This window comes from Gopherus flavomarginatus, chromosome 4 (assembly GCF_025201925.1).
Source record: "Gopherus flavomarginatus isolate rGopFla2 chromosome 4, rGopFla2.mat.asm, whole genome shotgun sequence".
Taxonomy (NCBI): domain Eukaryota; kingdom Metazoa; phylum Chordata; order Testudines; family Testudinidae; genus Gopherus; species Gopherus flavomarginatus.
In genome coordinates, this window is record NC_066620.1 from 107,582,689 (window position 1) to 107,607,784 (window position 25,096).

Below are 25,096 nucleotides of genomic sequence, written 5' to 3' on the forward strand. Positions count from 1 at the left end.
ATGCCTCAAAGGGTCTGCACCAATCTACCGGTGAGGTATGAGGTACCAGCCTTGAGTCTCTCAATCGGTGCCCCTGGTGCGAGGGCCGAAGAGGGCTCTGCTGAGCCTGCCTCTCTTGTCCTGAAGCATGACAGCTGCAGGTGGGCAAACGCTGGTGGGACATCCCTCTCGCTGGGGAATGGTACTGCTGAGGCGGGGGCACACACATAAGTCCCAATGCGGGTTTTCCCCAAGAGCAAGGTACCACAGGAGCTGGTGAGGGTGGCACCAGGAGCATCAGAATCTCCTGAGCTGCTTGAAGGGCTTCAGGTGTCGATGGCACCTGAAGCTGGCCAGGGCCTGCACCACTATCTGGAGTCGCAGGCAAGGCATAGGATGGGCTGCACTGCTTGACTTGAGCTGGGGCCCATCTTCCCAAGGGGAATGTTGAGTTGCTCTACACGGGTCTAGGCTCTCCCACTGCCCTCTCCTTTCCCTACAGGAGGTAGGAGATCTTCCTCTCACAGTCTTTTTCAGCTTCTTGACTGGAGCCATGTAGGGAGACTGGTACTGGTTTGTGGATGGCGGCAGGGGAGAAATGCACACGGAGGCCACTGTGCTCGATGCGGAGTTGGATCACTGCTCCAGTGCCAGAGTGAGTGCAGACTCCATTAGAAGCACTCTTAGACAGAGATCGCGCTTCTTCTTCATCCTAGGTTTGAAGGACTTGCAGATACGGCACTTGTCACTTCTGTGCCCTTTGGCTAAGCACCTTCGGCAGCTGGTATGTGGATCGCTGATGGGCATAGGCCGTTTGCAGCGATCGCAGGCTTAAAGCCTCGGGACCGGGGTATGCCCCGACCCCCAGCTGAGTCCTGTTCGGGACTAACGGAGAGTTTGAGAACTACTACTATATGTAACTAAGAAAACTACTAACTATGTATAGCTATTTTACAGGATTTCAAAGTTTGCAAGAACAGAGAAGAAATCAATACTAGCTGAAGCAGCAGACATTCCAGCACCATTACTGGTGGCAAGAAGGAACTGAGAGTGGGGAGAGCCAGTGGCGCCCCTTATACCGCGCCATGCGGGCACCACTCCAGAGGGTGCCAGAGCCAGTCCCCTACAGATACTGCTGAGGGAAGAATTTCTGGCACTGGTGCATGTGGCAAGCCCGCACACCTAATATGGAATGGACATGAGCAAGCACTCGAAAAAGAAACACTTTCCTCCACTCAAATGTGTAATAAATTAATAAAACTTCAAGAATCACCCAGTAATCTTCAGACACATTGAATACATTTACAGGAACAAAAATGCATGACCTAGAACTCTTAGCAATGAAATAAATTATAACACATATATAATTTCTTGGCAATTAAATGTTTTGGGTTATTTTTTTCCAGTAAAGACAGCTAGAATCCAGAGATCACAGATTAGAACAACTTAAAGTGGTTACATGAGCTAAATTACTTTACAGTGTCTCACTGAATAGATGTGTTTATTAAAACGTGCTGAAAAGTGTCATTATGTTCGTTCCCTCACCTAACAAAACCAAAAACACATAGAAGATTAGGTTTCATACTGGACTAGTTGCTGGTTATGACTTCCATGCTTTGCATACACTATACTGCAGGAAGGGCTGGTATTCAGGTCAGAAATAACAAAAACAATGCAGTCACTACTGTCCCTAGACAAAAGACAGGAAACATATTGTAACATAGCACATGAGCTGTCCATGCACCACAGGACAATGAATGAGTAGAGTAGTTACTGATGCAGCAGTGGTCTGGCCTCTGAATTTCCCTTATCAAGTTAGCTACAACTTACAAATCTGTAAGGATTCATTAGATGATAGAGCTCAGGAAACCAAAAGTCACATAAGAATGTATGGGAAATACAGAGATGCTTAGCTGGTGGCTCATGGGAGAACTCAGATTTTGGGAAGAGCATCCAATGTGTCTCCTAGTCTCTTATTCCCTACTGTACCTGCAAAGTTTGATTTGGGAGCACAGATACATGTACGTAGGGCCCCAGCATGGTCTCCACTGAACTGTGATGATTCAGTGCACCTCAGATTCCAATAGGCATTAGATTGTGCAACAGGTCACTGGGGATTATCATATTGCCCTGCCACAGAGTCGGGATTTATAATTTAAACAGATGGTGGGACAGTTTAAGAGAATGAAGTGGGCTGCACTGAATTTAGATGGAGTTGTGAAGGAGGAGACTCCAATCCAGCTGTTAATTTTTTTTTTGTTTTTTTACACACACCCATGACAAGTGGCCCCACTGTGAAATCTCCTGCACACCCAATCCAACTTCCCTCACGACAAGTGCCCTCTTACTTTGGTCACGGCCCTCAACATTCTTATCAAACAACAATTTGGCTCTATATTGTTCAGCATTGCCATCCTTGGTCTACGGATATATGGGCAAAGGAGAAAGGGGAGATGGCTTATTTCTTTATCAACAAAAATACAAATGGTTGAACTGTAACATTTACAATATATCAGATGGCAGCATTAAAGTTCTGGGTAACAAACCCCAGGCACATTGTCCATGGAGGTTGACCCCAGTCAAGAGTCATTGAAAAAATAAATAGATTGGCTCAGTTCTCAGCCAAACTACAGCCATTTAATAAGAAACCTTAGGACTTCAAAAGTGTCCCTGTCTGCCTTTAGCTATCACTCCAGGCAAATCGTGGCTTCAGCTGAAAATGTAATGGATTGATCATGGTGAAAATATCAAAATTTCATTGTCTGTCACAGAACAATAGAACAATCATTCTAGCTGTTGAAATTATTTATTTATCCTAAACAAATACTTAGCAGAGCCTGCGCATATTTTGGGAAGAATGAGGTTCATTGTAATTTGTTTATATTTACAAACTGTGTGATGTTAATTCTTTGCACAAGTGCTGTTAAAACCTCAAGCCTTCGACCAATATCAAGCACACTTGCAATGCTCTTGGATCTTGATTAGGCATGACCCTGAAACCAAAACCCCAGCACATTCAGACACAGAAAATACAAATAGGAGATTTCCTCTACTCAATTAGATTTGCTGCTGATGTTTGGCCCATTGGCCACAGTGAACATCTCTGAGCATCAGTACAATTCATGTTCTTTGTGGGGGATGAAAGTTGAGCTTACAGTGTACAGTTTGCTTTCTCAGCACAGTTTCAAGTGTTAGGACAGCTGTACCATACCTCCGATTCCACTCAATAACACTGTTCGAATTCATAAACAGGTGAAGTGGCAATCATGGGGAAACAAAACAATGTTCACTGTCTACCTTAGAGCCCTGCACAGGACTATTTTTTAAATCTCGCTCCCGTCCTACCCCGCAATACCTGCTCCCACTCCCACCTGCTCCCGCATTTTTATCCCGCTCCCACCTGCAAAAACCTTAGATCCCACAAATCCCACAAGAGAGAGAGATTGCTATTAAAAACAAAACAAAAAAAAAACAACAACGGTGAGTTAATATATTACATATATATAAAAATGGATTTCAGACAATTTTTAGCACTAAAAGAATAAAACAAATCTTGCTTAAACCATGTAAAAATACTTTAATTCCTGTTATAATAGAGCTCAAATCTTTTGTTATCCCTTGCTTAAATTTAAGTACAAAAACCTTTATTAAAAAAAGATTTAGTGTTTTCCTGCAAATTATTGCAGTCTGGGTTTTTACCCACCCAATCCTGCCTGCGACAAAGTATGTTATTCACTCTTGCTGTTACAGCAGCAGGTCCAGTGGGATCCCAGTCCTGCTGCAGGTCTCTAGTCTACATCTTTTGATGGAACAATGAATAGTATTATAAGGATGTCACTCACAAACAGCTTTACCTTATCTTACAGAGCAGCCTGACTTGTCAAATAATAGAAAATATTATTAGCCAGTACACAATTAACCAATCCCTTGCCAAAACAACACACACATAGATCTTCACCATTTTTTGAATGTTTTTCTCTCATTTTATTCTTTATGCAGTCTGACACTCTGCCCTGCCACACTATGGGCTTGGCTACACTGGAGAGTTGCAGCGCTGGTGGCAGCTTTACAGCACTATAACTTACTCCCCGTCCACACTGCCAAGGCACACACAGCGCTGTAGCTCCCTGGCTACAGCACTGGTTGTACTCCACCTCGACGAGAGGAATAAAGAGAACAGCGCTGGCGCTGCAGCGCTGGGGTGCCACTGTAAACAGTGATTAATCTTACTACGCTGTAACTGACCTCCGGAAGCTTCCCATAATGCTTTTAAGTAAAGATAACACTTTGTTTTGTTGTGAACTCTGGGCTCCTGGAGCTGCTTATCTAAAAAAACAAACACAGCTACTGTTTGCTGTGAATGAGGCAGGCAGGGGGCTCCCTTTGGAATGTCCACAGCTAGTGTTTGCTTGAGGACAGAAACAGCACAGCGGGCGGGGGTGGGGGGTGTCAGTTTCGGAGCAGCTGCTTATCTAGTCTGTGAGGAAAAAAACAAAGGCTATTTGCATTTAGTGAGTGAGAGAGGGGTGGGGGAGAGGGTCGGAACTTGCAAGGCAGCTGCTGACACAGTGTCAGCTCCAAAAATCCACTCACTCTTTCCCTCACGCTCCCTATCACACTCCACCCCACCCCCCTCTTTTGAAAAGCACGTTGCAGCCACCTGAACGCTGGGCTAGCTGCCCATGATGCACCGCTCCCAATGCCGCTGCAGATGCTGCAAATGTGGCCACGACAGTGCACTGGTAGTTGTCAGTGTGGCCACACTGCAGCGCTTTCCCTACACAGCTGTACGAAGACAGCTTTAACTCCCAGTGCTGTACATCTGCAAGTGTAGCCAAACCCTATGACTGGGATGTCTGGGTGCCTGCTTCTTTCAAATCCTCCAACACTAACAATTGTCCATCATAGCTGTTCTAAGCAGAGAAAACACATTAAAGTGATCAAGTCTGTCATCTTTCACTTTCTCGTTCCCAAGTGGCCTATGGACTGTAAGCTGTGTTAATTGGGTGAAATTCATTCCTAAGCAGAGAGCTTGCATAAGGCCTGTAAGCCATTCAAGTCTCAGGTAACCACTCAAAATATAGTAAGTATCCTGGCAAACAGTCTCCATGTGACAGTGTAACCCCCTATTGCCAGTATGGATTGGTTCTCCTAAAGAGTTGTACGGTGTGACTGTGAATGGGGAAGGTTGAATTGTTTCAGATAACACAAAGAACCATTGCTGCAATCTGTGTGATCCTGGTCAGAGGTTGGGCAGGAGGCGGCAAGGAAACACTTGCAGGCTATTTTCATGCCCTGCAATCAACCTGATGTTCACAGTTACACCCCTGTATGTCTAGTTCCTACTACCAGTCCAGCTGCAACATTGCTATATCCTGCCCATCTTACTTATTGTCTTCCAGAGTCTAATTCCAGACTTAGGATAGTGGTATAACAAGAGCATGTACTGTTTGGACTCAGCTGTCTTACTCTGCAGTAGATGTGACAACAAACACTTGACTGGAGGATTGTGGGACTCACTTGAGGGTAGGGCTATGAAAAACCTGTGAATGGTTTTTGTTTGTTTTGTTTTTTTCCCCCAGGAAAAAACAAACCCAGTGTGTGTTTGGTTCGGGGAGAAGGTTTGTTTTTAATTGTATCAGATTTTCCTCACCCTCCTACTCCAGGTTCTCTGATTTTTTTTAAATTAATCTCTCTCTAAATGGCCCGACATGACTTAAATGAAAATCTCCTTCTTTCCCCATGCCACATGGCCACAGCTGCAGTCAGCAAGTGCACATGATCTGGAGCCCCATTTGTACAAGAGAATGCAAGCAGCTAGCAGATTATTCTCCTTGAGGGCCCCTCAGCTTTGGAACTCAGTCCCCAGCCTGGTCCTGAATAATGCTATTTTATTAGCTCTCAGGGGAGATCCTAAGATCAGAGATATGTTTTTAGATGCTGGATTATGACGGATGATAATGGTTATTCTAAAAAGTTAGAAGGGAAGAGAGAGGGCCAATGGAGATAGTGTGGCCTAATGAACACAGGAGCGGGACTCAGGTGACATGGGTTCTATTCCTGGCTCTGCCACTTGCCTCCTGGGTGATCTTGGGCAATTAACTTTGCCTCTCTGTGACTCAGTTTCCCCATCTATAAAATGGAGATGATGATACCTCGTTTGTAAAATGCTTTGAGATCTACTGATGAAAAATGCCATATAAAAGACTCACGTATTATTACTTGATCTCTATTAATGTTTATTAAGCAATGAGAAAGTTATGGAACTGTGTCTAGAAAGGAAGGAGAATGGTGACTGGAGAGAGATGCAGGCTATGGAGTAGAATCATCTATCAGACACTGAAAAGAGGGGTATGTGCGCGGAGTTGAGAACTTGTAGGGGCTTGGGCTTGATAGAAACGTCTAGAAGGTCATTTGATAATGCAGTTCTATAGAAAACTAGACAGCTCATCTTATTTTTCAGCCTTGCCAGTACTGAATTTACTCGGTGGTCTTTTCTCTTTCTAAATGTAGTAAATCAGGAAGCTGCTGATTAATGCTGCAAACAGCTGATTAGTGGTTAGGGATTACCAAATATCAGGGTATGAAATTACCCACAGTTGAAGGCAGTGGTAAGAAACACATGCCTGAAAGGGCTGAAGTAATGAAAACAATTTTTTCTAAAGTGAAATGTAAATATGGTACAGAATACTTACATAGCAAAATGGAAAGGATTCAAGCTCACCTTAAGAGCTGCCTCACAAAGAGAAAGAAGGCAGGAACACTAGGGCTGAGATTTGCAGGGCATTAAGCTTACATTTGTCACAAATACACTGGCCATTCCTGTGGAGTGGTTATTCCTGCATGGCATGGCAGAGAGAGAACCCCTAATTTCCACTGCAGCTTAACACTGCAACCTCATCTTTAATGAGTTATTGCTGCAGCAGAGGAGTTCATTCGGGGTCAATCAACATTAACTGCTGTGGCATTTTGTACAGTGTTTTGCTCAGGGAGAGCATAGCATGTATGGAAGTTACTGCAGTCTCTCCCAGCACTATTACTGCTTCCCTCTTCGCACAGTCCCCCAGTCCATTTGTTCACACTTTAGTCTCGACTGGCAGCAAAAAGCTTTGGGCACTGAGACCTAAATTTTCCAAAGTGGGTATTTAATTTTGGCTTCCCAATTTGACACACAAAGGTACTGCTCTTTCAGCAGGTCTGAGCACCTGCAGCTCCCACTGATATCAGCTGGAGTTGTGGCTGCTCAAAATCTCAGAAAATCAGTGCCAAGTTGGGTACCCAAAATTGCAGTACATTTTTAAAAATTTAGGCCCTTATAAATCAAGATTAATAAACATATGAACATAAGGGGTTCAGACCTCAAACAAACCTGTTCAGACCAAGATCCACATATGTGCAAAAGCTCCAGATAATCAGAATTGATCACCTTTTCACTGATGTTACTAAGGAAGCCAAAATTCAGTAAAAATTGAGAACAGTAGTCTCCCTACATTTTAGATATACATTCCTTCAGAATTAGGCCCTAGTAAATTCATGTCCAGGAAAAAACACATCCACAGACTGTGAAATCTGGTCTCCCTCTGTGAAATCTTGTCTTTTGTGTGCTTTTACCTTATACTATACAGATTTCATGGGAGAGACCAGTGTTTCCCAAATTGGGGGTCCTGACCCAAAAGAGATTTGCATGGGGGGGGGTCACAAGATTATTTTACGGGCATCGCGGTATTGCTACTCGTACTTCTGCACTGCCTTCAGAGCTGGGCAGACGATAGCAGTGGCTGTTGGCTGGGTGCCCAGCTCTGAAGGCAGCATCTCGCCAGCAGCAGCGCAGAAGTAAGGGTGACAATACCATACCATGCCATCCTTACTCCTGTGCTGCTGCTGGCATCAGCTCTACCTTCGGAGCTGGGCTCCCAACTAGCAGCCTCTGCTCTCCAGGTGCCCACCTCTGAAAGCAGTGTCGCTGCCAGCAGCAGCACAGAAGTAAGGGTAGCAATACCACAACCCCCTCTACAATAACCTTGTGAACTCTCCACAACTTCTTTGTGGGTCAGGACCCCTAAAATTACACCACCATGAAATTTCAGATTTAAATAGCTGAAACCACGAAATTTACAATTTTTAAAATCCTACAACCATGAAATTGATCAAAACGGTCCTGAATTATGGTAGGGCCCTATCCATAATTACATAAGAGTACAATGCAAGAGACAAAAAAGGACAGAGTTCCAGTTCCCAGGCTTGGTCTACACTTAAAATTTATCCTAGCATAGATGTGTCTGTTTGAGGTATGAAGAAAACACACTCCTGACTGACACAGTTATGCCAACAAAAAACCCAGTATAGACATAGCTATGCTGACAGAGGGTTGTTTCTGTCAGTATCACTCATGTCTTTGTGGGAGGTGGTGTTTCTATACTGGCAGAAAAATTCCTTCCGTCAATGTATACTTAGGCTACACTAAGGGGCTCTGCCAACATAGCTATGCCAACACAGGCACAGGCCATTATATACCCATAGCCTGAGTATTATGAGGGCACAATCCTAAATTTCCCATTGTTTGGTCCTGTGGGGAAAAAAACTAAGATAAAATCCTACCAACCCTATGTTGTTTAAAACTTGGTTCACGTCAGCATAGAGGCGGCTCTTGTTCATATTCACAACAAAACTATTAGCCTTCCTAGTTGTATTCTTATGCTGCACCTCTTTTGCGACTCCAGACATAAGAATAAAAAAAATGGAAAAGCTGTTTACTGTACTTGAAGTCCAATCGGGTTTATTTATGGCTGAAAAGAAAGAGTTGAATGAAAAGAATGTTTCAGAAGTGCAGTTTTTCTTAAAACAGCAAGGCAGATAGCATCTTTCTTTCAGGTAAAAAACCAGATGTGTGCGCCAAGGTTCAAAACCAAAGGGAAGCAGTGACTTTCACTTCTGAAGACTTGGGTTGAAATCTCAAATGAGCTGGCAAAGGAAAATGAATTTTGTGGTCACATTCTAATTTCCAGTTGTCCATACCCCAAAATTAACACAAAATCCATCACAGTTAACAGGCTGTGTGTGCAAGAGCTACAGAGTGGAATTGCAAGCTTGTTGAGGCTTGGGGCTCGGATACACTGGGAGAGTTAATGGGAGAAACCTTGTGATGTGCATGCTTGCAATCCCTCTGGCTCAAAATCAGCACTGAGTCCTTTACTTTCAAGAGCTTTAAAATGTCCTCACAAATTCTAAAGCCAAAACAAAAGAAAAACCCAAACACATACACACACACACACACAGACACATCCTCTAAAGAAGAATCAAACATTCTGAACAAAATATGCACTGGACATTTCCAGAATATATGTCCGTACTCAATGGACTGCAGTACCAGAACACTGCAATATAAAATATGATGGGAAAATTTTTAAACACACCTAACTGACTTCAATTCCTAAGTCTCATTTTCAAAAATGACGTAGGTCACTGCCACGTGTAAGGGTAACTGGGTGTTATTTAGAAGACCAGGTTATGATCTAATAGTTCCTTCTGGCCTTAAAAAGTATGAACATCTAATATGTGTCTTTACCTTTTTATATGCATTTTGGAGATACTAAAAAAAAAAAAAAAAAAAAAAAAAAAAAGAAGGAGATGTAGGGTAAAATTTCAAAAGCTATGACATGGTTAAAGCCAGCTTTCCTGGCACACCAGTAGCCAGGTTTCAGCCTTGCTTCATAGGCTTGTCTACACTACACAGCTTTCAGAGACACTCAATATCTAATTGGGTTGCTTATTGATACCTAGCTTTGTTCTTTCGCAGAAACAAAGACCATCTTTTCCATTGCATTCTGAAAAAAAATTGCTGGTGCCTGGTCAAGACAAGCTGCAAGTTCTCTGGCCAGCCATAGGAAAAGATGCAACTCCTGTGTCAACTAACAGGAAGCCCCTAGCCCCAAGAGAGATAAAAATAAGCAGGCTGAGAAACAAGTTAACTTTTGACCCGTGATAATGCCTGCACAGAATGCCAAGCTCAACAAATAGCAGGATCCAATGGGCTATAGTTTTTCAGCTCCAGGATAAGGGCTTTTGAGTGCTACATTCCCAGTGTGACTCCCGCTCTTCCATTTGAGAAGTCTCCAGCCTCATGGTACTAAGTGGCTGGCACCAAGCAATACAAGAACTACTTATAAAATCTGCTACCCATCAGTGCTCAGCAGGTCTTCTCCCTCTTGAAAGCCACTGATCTGCTGGGCAGAAAGCAGAAGTGATAGTTGCACTGATCAGCTCTTGAGTGCAAAGTTAAGTCCCTGAACACCACTCAGAGTGCTGATTTGGCAAGTCCTGTCAGGCCTGGGGAAAGATCAGAGAGGAGGAACTAAGGCAGGATGTTCTCAAACTTTTTTTTACAGTGTGGGACACGTTTCAACATAGAGGTTGTCTACTGGACCCACTGTCCCCCTCGCCTTTTACAATTGCACTGCCCACTTTTTCTACCATTCACATTTACAGAGCATCATTGACGCAGCTAGAGCAAGGGCCTACACGGAAGAAGAAAAACCTTTTAAATGTGTTTGAGCAGCTGGAGCAAAGGTGGAGCAGCCAGCTCCATGTGACCAGCCAGCTCTCTAAAGACAGCCAGCAACTGGTCTGCAGACCGCAGTTTGACTGCCTCTGGGTTAGGGGAAAGAACAGATTCCAGATCTGATCCTCCTCTCTTTCACACCAGTGTAAACCGGAACTAACACTAGTGAAGTCAATGTGTGTAAACAGAATCAATGAGAGCAGAAATAGGCCCCTAATGAGAAGAAAAAGTAAAAGAAATAAGATAACCAGAGGGAGAGAGACACTAAAATTATAGGAGGGAAGATATATTTATGCAAAGAAAAAATAGTGAGTAGTTTAAGAAAATAAATAAATAAAAAGGTGTGTCACCTTAAACAAGTCCCCTTAAGGTCAGTGTTAAGTACTTCACTGAGTCAGAGCCACAGCAAATGATTTTATTTTTGTAGCAAGTTTGATGTCCAAAATAGTCTTTTCTCTCGCTGACAATGTCTAGATAATGTAAGGTGCTAGGGAGCATCACTGTATAGGATGATGGAGGTTTGGGAGATATGGTTATGGATGGAAGACGGACATGGAAGTGCAAACTTTGTACACAGACAGGAAAGGGCAACCTGTTGCAGAATTGATGCTACATCTGGTTCTAGGTTTAGGCCCCGATCTTGCAAGACACTCATGGGAAACACTCAAAATTTATTTGGAGCCCTCCTTTCTTGGTCTATGTATTTTAAACACACATTTCCAGATACATACCAAACAAACTTACTTTTCAGGGTCTTCTCCCCACCCCCTTTAAAAAAAATAAATTCTGATTTAAAATAAATAATCAAAAAAGTAGGACATTATAACTGATACTTCCCATTTTCTGGGCAAGAACCCCCTGGAAGCTTCATTTTAATTTTTTTCTGTACTGAACAAATTTCTGCTTCTTGAGCAAATCTAAGGCCCCAATTCTGAAATGTGATCCTATAGTTCAGACCTCTGGCGCCCAAATGCTGGACCCTTAACTCCACACAGGGACAACAGTCTGCACTAGGAAATCATACTGCACAATCAGATCCTAAATGTTAGCTTGGATGAGAAAGAGGTTGGAGCTAGAGTTGCCAGTTTTGGTTGGACGTGTTCCTGGGGGTTTCATCACATGACATAATCTTTAATTAAAGATTAATCTTTAATTCCTGGAGACTCCAGGACAATCCTGGAGGGATGGCAACCCACATTGTAGCCGCAGGTCTTGGTATCCTCTTTCACAGCTGCTTTTGCTTGGTTGGCTAAGGGTCTGAATGCCCTATTGATTCCTTAGCACTAAAACAGATCTGCAGCCCTGTGCATAAACAGTAAAGCTTTCCTTTAACTCTCTAATCTCTAGCAACTGTCAATGACTTATACAGCTTGTAGCTGGCAGGTATGCTAAACTGAACAAAGATTTTTGGACTTCTATTCATGTGGGGCAACCCAGCTCCACTGGAGTCAAGAAGAGGTCATTCCATTGACTTCAGTGGAACAAGATTTGGCCCCAAAAGCTTATGACATTTTAAGTATCCAAACCAGATCTGTAAAATAGACTAGATAGAAAAAGACACACTATAGGAGCTACCCACCCACATATTTGTCTCAAGGGTTTCTTGCTGAGAATATACTTCCCAGACATTTTCAGAAGCTTACTGCAGTTTTGTGAAACTTTCTGAAAGCTGCATCAATGTTATATTACTAGAGTATTCAGACAAGGCTACCTCTAACTCAGGAATCATAAGGATAGTATGCTTGTCAGTTAAAATTTTCACAATTATCATAACTCATCGGCAGCACCACAAAGTACCCTCAAAATGTACATTGTCCAGCTGGTTTTCTTCTGTTGCTCCGAAGTGAAAATACTGTTTTCAATTAAAAGAGGATTCTGAGATTTTTTTAATTAGTTATAAAACTAGTACAATTATTCTTCATTAGTGTGTACCCTGGGGAAGATAGACACAAGTAACATGTTTCAAGATACACAAACTCTGTCCCCTAACCACACCCCAAACAGATTTACACATAACATTTTGAACACGTTTTTGTAGAGGAAGTTTAACAAAAACTTTATCTAAGGCTTCTGTTTCCTTAAATTTGTTTCCTAACAACAGCTACCTTGATGAAATTCTAATGTGTTAGCTGTGGGTGAAACCTTTAAAAATATAGCCACATTTCTCTAACATATTGTCATAGAAGATGAAGTGGGTCAAGAGAAGGAATAATCAAAGTTTTCTTGCACCGATAATTTTACTAGGCTCATGCACAGTGGGAACTGAAAACTGTACCATCTGCAACATGATATACTTTTCCAGAAAACCTCCATATTTTCATTAAAATGTTCTCTTATACCCCACAGCTCCATTAATAAACTGACAGTAAAGAAGGGAAAAGAGAGTTTGATGTATAGTCTCTTGATTTGCAAAAGGTTTCCGTATCGTCACTAAACACACTTGGAAATAAATGCAAAGTATACAGAGTGGTCAGCCTTGCCACAGTTTTTGTTTGCTTATTTTAAAGGATGACAAGAAGTGTTAAAGAAAAAGCTCTGAGCACAGTGACATTTTTAGTGGAAATTTCAAACTTCGCTGATATTAATTTAGATTCTACATTTCCTTCTCTTTTATTATTGTTGGGGTGAGCTGATCTTTTGTTCAGTAACTAAAACATACCAGGTTATATCAACATGCTTCTGCTCCAAAATATCAAATATATAATATTAATCTTCAAAAAGTTAATTTGGAAACAACCAAAATTTAAAAAAAAATTCCACTAATGTTATTTCTTTTAATAGTCAGCTTACGCATAAAATGTAAGAGAGCCAAGAGCAAACAGATGGGTGGGTTCTATCCGTACTGCTGGGATAAGTGCCAGAGGTCCCCTTCCTTCCTTTCTTTTTTTAATTTAAAAAAAAAAAATTGCAGGGGCGGAGCGGGGGAGAGGAAAGAAACAGTGCATTGCAAATCAGAGAGAGCCTGTTAATGTTTTCAGAGAAACACTCTTTGGTTACAGTTGTGCCTTCTTGATGGCTTTTTTAAAAATTCAAATGAATAAAATAAAGAGAATAGATATTAGCGCAGAATTAAAAACTTTTGGTATGGCTAGACAGGGTTTGTATTCTGTGGAAGCAGAGTAGAAAAAAACACAAGGAAATATATGCATCAAACCAAAGCTAATACATTTAGAAAAGGTGTTAAGAACCACTGTAGACAGCAGAACTCCATTGCATACTGTTCTTTTCTATATGTTTCAAAGCAGAACAACAAAAGCACCCTTTTCTTGCATAGACATACAGTTTCTGCTTTAAAAAAAACCAAAACAGACAGTAACAGTAAGGAATGTGTGATTCCTTGAGCTATAAATATCTATCATTATCAAGTTAACTTTGTATTTTCAAAAAGGGTAGTTCCAGATCTAACCAAGGTTAAATCAATAAAGGGATATTCATATAATACCAAACTAAGGCATCCTTTTAGGAAAACAGTGCCCTGTGCCTTTAAGACAAACTCTGCTACATGCAACCCCAAAGGCATTCTACTTTTTCTTGACAAAGAATGTGGTGCAGCGCTGCTGTTCCGTCCATCTAAGGGAATTAGACACGCTGCAGCTTGTTTCACTCACTGCAATTTGACTTTTCTTCAACTGAAAATAACAATTCCGAGCGCACCGAGCAGCCCCGCGGGGAGTCCGGCGGAGTGGCTTGCTCGCTTGCAGCTTTACAGGGCTACTCACCGCTGGCTTGCTCAGACAGAGAGGAGACTGAGGTCTGGCCCATTTCTTAACCTTTAAGAGGGCCGGTGTCCAACAATCATGCAGCTCTCTTGGTCCTTTGCTCATGTATTCTCTGCCACAGACATTTCCAAGGGTTCATTTCACCTTTTCCCTGGGCGTGCTGTTTTACTACCCGACTGGAACTCCTGCCTCTCGCAGGCTAGTTTGTAAGTCCACCTCCTCCGGCTGCAGCCCAGCTCACGACTGTTCCTGCTCCACTGAATGCCTGTCATTCCTCTATGCAGATTATGGGGGGTCAAAGGTCACGGGGAGGGAGTCCCTTGCTGGTACAGCCACACAGAGACCATCACAGGAACAGTTTGTAGTTTTAAGGTACTCTCCTCTAACACAAAGGAGTCAATATTAAATGATCCTATAGGGCTTGAAGGAGAGCGAATAAAGTACTTAGACATGGTACTTAAATTTAACAAGGTCTGGTTTTCTTTAGTGGTCTTACCCCTCCTTATCTCCCCCGCCTCAAAGGACTGAGTTCTCTGTGTTCTGGTAGTGCTAGTTATAGGATGGAATAGCAACCACAGCACACCTACACACACAGAGAGGCATTATACTTCTCAGGGCTCCCTGTACTTTATAGATGGGTAGGGTCTTAGGAAGGGTTTTATTTTATTTTATTTTAAAATCTTAATTAAAGACACATTCAGAAAAATAAAGTTTAATCAGCAGAACCTCCTGATGCCACTGGAAGCCCAAATCCATTACCAACCATTTTCCCTCAACCCAAAACATACCCATATTTTAGTTGTAAAAGACATCAAAGTTAAATACTGGGATGTCCTGAACTTACCTGGTATGTTAAAAATGGAGACTAAAATAACTAATTCTGACCCGACAAGATGCTCCATATAGGAGGACTCCTGGGTCCATGCAGAACCCCACTGGTTTCCACAGTACTCTATGCTGGTATAAGGGTCTACTCTTGTGCTGCAGCTTGTAGGATCAGGATTATTGAGAGTCACTAATTTCACCATAACTGGATATTTTTGGCAGTTTTTCCATTATTTCCCACCCACATACACTATATTGCTTAAAAAAAAAAAAAGGCTCTGTGTACTTCAGATTCTCCATATGTGGTGTGGCTATGGGGGAGAGTTTTGGCAATATCTGAAGTGACAAAGCTGTATTCATGAATTAAGATGAATAAAGATAAACTAATCGCTGGACTGGAAGATGGTGATTGCCTGAAACTAGTGATCATGTCCTGATTACTTTCAATGTGGGCAAACAGAGAGTCCCAAACAGCTATATATAGTGGACTTAGGGCTGTCGATTAATCGCAGTTAAATCACATGATTACTCAAAAATTAATCGCGATTAATCACAGTTTTAATCACACTGTTAAACAATAAAATCCCAAACGAAATTTATTACATATTTTTGGATGTCTTTCTACATTTTCAAATATATTGACTTCAATTACAACACAGAATACAAAGGGCACAGTGTTCACTTTATATTATTATTTTTGTTTACAAATATATGCACTGTAAAAATGATAAACAAAAGAAATCGTATTTTTAAATTCACCTCATACAAGTACTGAAGTGCAATCACTTTATTGTGAAAGTTCAACTTACCAATGTAGGGTTTTATTTTTTTTTTACATAACTGCACTCAAAAACAAAACAGTGTAAAACTTCAGAGCCTACAAGTCCACTATGTCCTACTTCTCATTCAGCTAACCACTAAGACAAACAAGTTTGTTTACATTTACAGGAGATAATGCTGCCTGCTTCTTATTTACAATGTCACCTGCAAGTGAGAACAGGTGTTCACATGGCACTTTTGTAGCCAGCATAACAAGGTGCCAAACATGCTAAACATTCAGATGCCCCTTAGTGCTTCAGCCACCATTCCAGAGGACATGCTTCCATGCTGATGACACTCATTAAAAAAATAATGAATTATTAAATTTGTGACTGAACTCCTTGGGGGAGAATTGTATGCCTCCTGCTCTGTTTTACCTGCATTCTGCCATATATTTCATGTTATGGCAGTCTCTGAGGATGACCCAGCACATGTTCATTTTAAGAACACTTTCATTGCAGATTTGACAAAATGCAAAGAAGCTACCAGTGTGAGATTTCTAAAGATAACTACAGCACTCAACCCAAGGTTTAAGAATCTGAAGTGCCTTCCAAAATTTGAGAGGGACGAGGTATGGAGCATGCTTTCAGGTGTCTTAAAAAAGCAAACTACAGAACTTGAGCCACCAAAAAAAGAAAATCAACCTTCTGCTGGTGGTATCTGACTCAGATGAAGAAAATTAACATGCATTGGTCTGCATTGTTTTGGATCGTTATGGAGCAGAACCCATCATCAGCATGGACACATGGTGGTTGAAGCATGAAGGGACATATGAATCTTTAGCACATCTGGCACATAAATATCTTGTGATGCCAGTTACAACTGTGTCAGGAGAACACCTGTTCTCACTTTTGGGTGACCTTGTAAACAAGAAGCGGGCTGCATTATCTCCTGCAAATGTAAACAAACTTGTTTGAGCAATTGGCTGTACAAGAAGTAGGACTGAGTGGACTTGTAGGCTCTAAAGTTTTACATTGTTTTATATTTGAATGCAGTTTTTTGTACATAATTCTATATTTGTAAGTTCAACTTACATGATAAAAAGAGATTGCACTACAGTACTTGTAATGGGGAAACTGAAATATACTATTTCTTTTGTTTTTTTTACAGTGCAAATATTTGTAATAAGAAATTAAGTGAGCACTGCACATTTTGTATTCTATATTGTAATTGAAATCAATATATTTGAAAATTTAGAACCCCCCCACATACCCAGCCCCCCATTCCATGCACCCCCCACATCCTGAGTCTTGCACCCCCCACATCCCCACCCCCACCCTGAGCACCAAATGGGAGCTCCTACACCCTCCCCACACATTCCCATCTGCACCCCTCACACCAAATGGGAGCTGCCCGGGTAAGTGCCCCACACCCAAACCTCCTGCCCCAACCCTGAGCCCCCTCCCTCATTCTAACTCCTGGCCAGACCCTTCACCCCCAGCCCTGTGCTCAGTGCACTCCAACCCTCAGTTCAGTGCAGAGAGAGGGAGAGGAAGAGAATGGGCCAGAACCAGGGAGAAGGTAGGTACCCACTGTATGTGGGCAGGGCCGGGACCCCAGACCGGCAGCGGACTGAGTGGGTCCGGCAGCCGGGATCCCGGCTGGCAGGAGCCAGCGGATGGAACCCCTGAGCTCCCAGTGGCCATGGTTTGCTGTTCCCGGTCAAGCTGTGGGAAGCGGTGGCTGCGCTTCCCACGGCTCCCGTTGGCCGGGAATGGTGAACTGCAGCCACTGGGAGCTGTAGGGGGCTGTGCCTGTGGCCGGTCAATGTAAACAAAATGTCTCGCAGCCCGCAGCAGACTACTCTTATGGCTGCGTGCCGAAGGTTGCCGACCCCTGCTTTAGCCAAACATTAGTTATTGCACTCAATATAGAAGTAACTGGATGAAATTGAATGGCCTGTGATATACAGGAAGTCAGACTGGGTGATCGAATAGTTCCTTTTGGTCTTAAACTCTATGAAAAGCTGTTTTGGCTATATTGCCTCTTAGAAATAATAGCTGTAATTCATTGATTTTAAAGTCTTAACATTTGTTTTTCACATCATTTCCAAAACCTTCTTGTAACTTCAGGTTTGTTTCCTTCCTTGACAAAATCTAGTGCACAGGATAGTTTTTGAGAACTTATGCTTATTTTTGGAGTTAGTTTTCTTGACAATGGGAACATATGACTACTCTGTCTACTGCTGGTGAACCTGATAAAATTTGTCAAAGGCATTTATGTCCCCTATGTTATGTAAATATCCAGCATACTTCACAAAATTTGTCAATAGTCTGCAAGGATTTCTGTGAAGGTGATAAACTCCACAAAGACTATTGCTGAGATTGCATGATGGGTAAGCCTCCAAAGCAGGTCTATTAGCTGGTTGTAACAGGGTAGCATTTTTTTCCTTTTAGAGATTAAAAAAGGGCACTGCCATCAAATAGCCCTTATTTTTCTTGTTTAACATGACTTATTGCTAAGTGTTATGTCCTTACACTACTAACATGTTTAGTGATATGTTTCAGAGGTGGTCAGATTGGACCTAGATCTGTCTCATTTCCCAATGACTGCTCTGAAAATTAAGGGCAGTAACCACTAGGTTAGGGAAGAACAAATATTTCTTTACAAGTCTAACAAATATTTACAGGCACGTTATATTAAAAAACAAGCCTTCAGAAACAATTTCCAATTTTAAAAAAAAAATGTAAATAACTAATATATAGAAAAAGTGAAAATAATTGTCTTGTCTATTATAAACAAATACTGATCTCCTTAACTAGATTCCTGTGTTATCAGATACTTCCACCACAGCCTCTTCCTTTAGGAGTTGCTAGGTAGCTGTCTGTGAACTGACAATGATAAAAAAACAAAACAACCATAGAACTCTTTTCTTCCAATACTGAATAAGGAACTCTATTAGAATAGATAAAACAAGTATTATCCCTAGAACAGGGCTGCGCTTCCATTAGGCGACCTTAGGCTGTCGCCTAGGGCGCCAGGATTCGGGGGGCAGCATTTTGTGGGCTCCCCACGGGGCGCACGGGAGCTTCCAGTTCCTCTCCTGTCACACCGCCAAAGAAGGACCCTCTGCCGACATGCCACGGAAAACTGCGGCAGGCAATTGAGCAGCTCAATGACTGCTGCTGTCACCTGCGGCATTTCGGCTTAGGGTCCTTCTTCGGCGGCGCGACGGGAGCAGAACCGGAAGCTCCGGCTCGCCCCGTGGGCAGCCCACAAAATGCGGCCCCCCGAATTCTGCCTAGGGCGCCAGAAACTCTGGCATCGCTCCTGCCTAGAACTATTCTGTCTCTTTCTGCTTCACTTCTCCATTCTCTTTTCTACCTAGCTTCTAGCTGCAGATTTAAAGAAATAGTACGTATATCGTCATGAATCCAGTAGCTTCACAATCTTTGACTCCTGTCACTAAGAACTGTGTCTTTCAACCTTCTCTTAAGCCCTCAACCCATTAATCCTATGGATAGGCCTCCCATGATGATTATTGGGGGATTGAAACTTGGAACTTTCAACACTAAAAGCTGGGTCTTTACCACCTGAGCTAAAGGAGTAACTACTTCAGCTAGAAGCAATAGTATGTTCTTATTCTCTTCTGTGGGTTAACAACTGTGAACTACCTGCACACAGAGGAAATGCCAACCTCACATTGACTTTCCTAGTTGAGTAGCTACACAAAATAAATGCATTCCATGTTTGCATTGCTTGGTGTTTAACTCTGTATTTACATAATTTCAAGTGTTTCTGACTTTAGCATAGAATTTCCTATTTCGGCATTTACTTTTTGTAACACTGCTATATTCTGAGGCTTGTAAAATTTCTTAAATGATACAGTTTACAATTTTCATTCCATTATAGCAAAGATTTTAGGCTACAGTTATACATGCAAAGGGAATAATGTATGGTTTCACATGACTGCAGATAAGATATTTATTTGATATTTAGCTAGCTGTTTTAAATGGTGTTTTGGGGCCATTTATTTCACTTTATCTTTAAACACTGATTAGTCTTTGGAAGAGATGTAAAATCAAGGTCCTGACAATCTGTTGTCATTAAACGCATTCCAACATTCAACACACAGAACTACATGCAAGTCAATGGGAGCTGGGGAGAGGATCAGCACCTCTGATAACCAAGCACTAAGAATTCCTCGACAATTTTAACAAAAGTAGGGTTATTAAATCTAATGTTCTGGCCAGATCTGAATGTAGGTAATATTGTTTACTCAACTGCCTCATACTCTCTCCATTGGATATGATGTTCTTCATTTTCTTTCCTAAACTGTTGTGTTTGATACTGCAGTGAACGCTGTTAACAGCTGATATATTCCAATCCAGAAGCCTAATTCTACCACTGCAGAATAAAAGTATCTCCCACTGACTTTAATGGGAATATTATTCATAGTGATGGGTAAGATTCACCCCGGTGCAGATGATCAGTACAAGTCCTACTCACCACTGAATTCCAATTTAAGATCTCAAAATTGGTCTTAAGTGAGGTTTAAGCAGTGCATAGGTCTTAAACTGGCCCATGGATAAAGGTAAATTTAATCTGTTCTTCCAGTGGGGAAATAGGGCTTTGCAGATGGCTGTGTTTCAATGGTGGATGAAAGGATCACAAGCCAAATCCTGCTCATCACACTCATATGAACAGTTCCAATGAATGAATATCAGAAGCAGGATTTTGGCCCACTGTATAACTTATCTTTTAAGATGAAAGACACTACAGAAGTGTAAAAGAATTATTCCTCCTTTTAGGCATTTAGATTCAGTTATGATCCTAAATATCATAGCCACAAGTTATAAAGAAAGGCTATGATATTTAATATTGGGACTCATACAAAGTGTGTGCAACTTTGTGATAGGAAAAGCTTTATCATAGCCTGGAATCTATCAAGATATACCAGCAGAAGGACAAGAACAGTTACTCAAATGCAGATTTAATAGTGAACTCCCCCCATTTAGAATGTAGGCAGTTTTGTAGGGTTATTAGTAGATAAATAAATGCTATGATGAACAAATATTCTTTAAATATTGTCAAATAAGCAAGAAATGCGTGGTAACTTCTGAGTTATGGTAAACTGTAAGGATTGTAAAAAACTTTTTTGAATATATATTAAAAGGACACCGTCAACATAAAAATGATGGGCCATATTAATTTATAACAATGGAGTTACATCAGGGATGAATTTGATCCACTGGATTTTTATATATATATCGATCTGCTTTAATATCACTTTAGATTATTTTAAAAATTATTTCATTTGGAAATAATTGATTTTTTATGTTTGTCTCCTTTTACCTTTTGGATTTTCATTATCTTGGAAACTTGACTGCTCAGAATCAGTCCTTAGTTCTCATTCATGAGCACAATACAAAAGCATATTTAAATCCCTACTGTAAAAAAAGTTTCAGTCTTTGAGAGATCGCCACAAATCTGTTGTCATATTTTATAGCGAGCATAATGAAGACATTCATACAAAATAGTTAAGAGAGGCCTATAGAAGAACATTGGGAGTCCTAGCTGGGAAAAAGTTTATGGCATATGTATACAGAGCGTCGTCTAGATGATCACAGTGGTCCCATTGGCAATATTAATCTTTTAAAATTCAGATATGAGGCAGACAGGAATCTGAATTCAGGTTAAAACCTCCAGCCAGGGCAATTAATATGCAAAAAACAGACATACCTTGGAGGAGAGCTGCTTATTTAGAAGTAAAATGTGTATGTGCTGGGAGCCAAGCAGTACTTGTCAACACTAGACTCTCCCCATGAAATTTCCCCCGGTTGGCTGGAAATTTAGGAGGTACAAGGGGGAAGAGGGATGTCTAGTGTGGACATAGTGCATATACACATCATCAAAAGAACTGCTTAAATTGAGCAGGAAAAACAACATCCAAAACTAATTGCTCAAAGTAACAAAGAATCCTGACTGGACTGAGGGGATGGACATACAATGGATATTTCAGATGAGTGTATGCTAACCTTCTAAGTGGCCAACTAAGTAAAAACCTTTGTGGAGAATGCCTGATATAATAATGAACAGAATAACACCTTTCATATCAAAAGCATCAGAGTCTCTACTTGAGATGATATGATAAATGTATTGGAAGAAGACACCTATGCAAAGAAACAGAAAACCTGGGCTCAATACTGGGTGCAATATTGGTCACATTTCACCATCTAAAAAGCTTACCAGTGACCTTTCCAAGGATCAGCTAGCATGCACTGGATGTGTTTCTTGACTTCAGGGCAGAAGGTAGAACAGGACAAGTTAGGGGGACAAAACCCATATTTTGGACCTGAACTACTCTGAAATTTTTCATTTAACCACCAAGTAGAAATATGTGGTTAGTGCAGCTTTAGCAGTACTTGGCTGAAAAATCAAAATCTACTTAGAGCAAGCTGCTTCAGTTGCAAAAAGAACAGTTCCAGTAATACCAATAATACTTAGGACTTAGAGCACTGAAAGGGACATGCTCCCCCCTTCCCACAACTTGAAATCTAGTCAGTTTCAAACAATGAGTATTTCAGGTATTATGCATTAGTCTGCCTGCCAGTTTTTGTGGTTTTACAATCATATTTTCCTATTTAATTTCACTCACACACACACACACACACACACACTTCTCTGTGGCTGCAAGACCCACACATAGGAAAAGGAACACTGATTAACTGAATGACTACACCCTGAGAGAACAGTGAAACTGACTATACTCAAAGTGCTGTCAAAAGCACAAAGTAGCCACACTGAAAAAAATAAATAAACGGATTTTTCCCCTCTCAAATCTGTTTCACTTGTAGTAATCTTAGGTATTACTTGTGATACTGGTAGAGGAGAACATTTCAAGCAGAAGTGGCAAGCTATTCCCACTATTTAGCCCCTCTTTCTGCATATGAATTATCTGCAAAGAGTTAGATTTTTACAGATTTGTTTGCTATTCAAACTTATTCACTGAACAATTTGTAAACAAATTTTAGGAACTAGCAGCATTTAAATAATCCACTGCAATAATTTTATCAAGTATTTATTATCCACACTATGTTACAGGTCCTCTAAGCTACCAGTTTTTGTTCTCTAACTGGATGACTTCTAAACCTACAAAGAGCAGTTGGCTATTTGAACATGATTTACACAATTGTGTGTATGCATGCATGTTTGTGTGTGTGTGCACATATTTGTCTGAGTATTTGTAACATTTTTCCTTTTTACAAACATACCAAGGCCTGATTATGTCACTCTTACTCATGCTGAACAGTTCCTTATTTCACAAGTGGTTCTAATGATTCTTTACATATTTTTGCTTGTACAAATGTTAGCAAAAGCAAAAATATCCAACCAACCTCACAAAATAGTTGCAAATAACATAGAAGCAAACTAGCTATTTTTATATGAATGAACATTTCCCTACAATTTTTAGCAGTATTCACCCAGCTTTGAGTGTAATACAATGTGGATTATTGTAAGTCAGAGCACAGAATGACTCCTAACATCAAAATCTTTGTAATACATTGTTAATTTTTTAATTAGTAATGACTTCAGAAATTGATGCAGTTCCTCCCTGAACTCTTCCTGACATTTCTTTAATTCTTGAAAGCAGAGAACAAAAACACTGCACTCAACATACTCACCAGGGAAAAACAAACAAGAATTAGTAAGGAGTCCTAAACGTTTAAAAATGAAGTGGAAAAAAAACCCCTACCACTTTTTGACCCTACCTGCTCTCTAATAGTCAGATTTTTATTACCTTGCCTATTTACAACTAATGCAATTTGCACACAGAATTCAAAATCCCACTCCTAGCTCTGAGAAAATTGTATAACCGCTATATTCATGCATACTCTACCAGGACATGTTTTCAAAACTTCCAGCAGATCCAAGGGAAGCCAAATGTCACTATGGCATTGCATCAGCCATATTGTATATATTTGTAGCGCTTGACTTTGATGCACTTATTTACATAACATGGATCAAATTGTCAAAAACTGACTGTGTACTCTGCAAGCCTAAATAGCAGAATAGACTGTGATCAGGCAAGCAGGCTATTTAGCCAAGAAAACACAATAAATCAAGTGATTTTACGAAACATCTTCCACAAATTAATTTGGATTTTGTTCTTATGCCATAGAGTTACGGATATCTTTTTTTAGATTTTCACTGAAAAGGTGTAACTAGATCAGGTTTCTTGTTAATATATCTAACTGTACTTCCATGTTCCCGTTCAGAAAAGTGACTGGTTGTTTTTGTTTGTCTGTTTGGATCACTTGGACTTATAGCTAATGAGTCTTATACATTTGTTTTAAGCCCCAAACTGTCTTTCATTTTTTAATAGTAATGTTGCTCCTAATTGGAGGGAATTTCCTCATTACTAGTTTCTTTGTACTGCCTTTTCTAAAACCATTCTCCTTCTTGAGAAAATTTCCATACCAACTTAACTTTTAAGATATGGAGTGCCTGGGTCAAGATGCAGATCTGCTTTCAGGTTTTGCACAATAAAAAACATTTAATAATGTGCCAATACATCCTTGAGTAGCAGACACTTCCTCCATGTTTCATACATATACCAGATATGGAAACTGGTCTATAAACATCAGTAGGATTTAAATTAGCACAGGCCAGTGAGTTCAGTTGCATCACACAGAGGGAGAGTTCTCTAGGTTTTTGTTCTGAGTCAGAAACTCTGGCCAGATTTGCCCAGAAAATTCACCAACTGAACAAACTTGGGGCAATACACAGGATTGGGTGGAAACCAAGTGCAATTAGTGGTTTTGCTTTAAGTACACTAGTTCATTCAATCATGAAACCCCAAAGAAAATTCAGGGGTGTTGAAACCTACAAAAGAACATCTAAAGAGTTCATGTGAACTCAACAATAATTTTGTACAGCTCTGGTTGTGAAAATCACCTTCACCAAGACTAAGTGTCAATGCTGCACCTCTTCTACCATCACTTTTTAAAAGAAGCTGCTCACACCAAACTTAGATATTGAAACATGCTAATTTTTGCTAAAATTTAAAATTAAAAGGAGAATAACTGAAAATGATATGGGTGCCATGGGAAATACTACCGGTTAAAATTGCATAGGTTTTCAGTGCAACTGTATATTTGATTCTGTAACTAAACCACAATTCAATAAGTAATATTGAGGGAAACACTTACAAAGGTTGAAAGAAAAATAACTTGCAGGTGAGAAACATTTTATT

The 25,096-nt window shown here is 40.8% G+C and overlaps 1 protein-coding gene across 5 annotated transcripts in view; it reads right to left on the reverse strand.

Moving 5' to 3' along the window:
• PHACTR2 (phosphatase and actin regulator 2) overlaps positions 1–25,096 on the reverse strand; it is a 228,676-nt gene that overhangs the window by 109,796 nt on the left and 93,784 nt on the right. Inside the window, exon 1 of one of the 5 annotated variants that reach the window (XM_050949632.1) lies at positions 14,257–14,494. The exons of the other annotated variants lie outside the window; for them this stretch is intronic. Within the exon in view, the coding sequence (XP_050805589.1) occupies positions 14,257–14,299 (43 nt within the window). The 5' untranslated portion in view covers positions 14,300–14,494. Of the gene's footprint in view, positions 1–14,256; positions 14,495–25,096 lie in introns of those variants that run through there. 5 annotated transcript variants of the gene reach the window in all.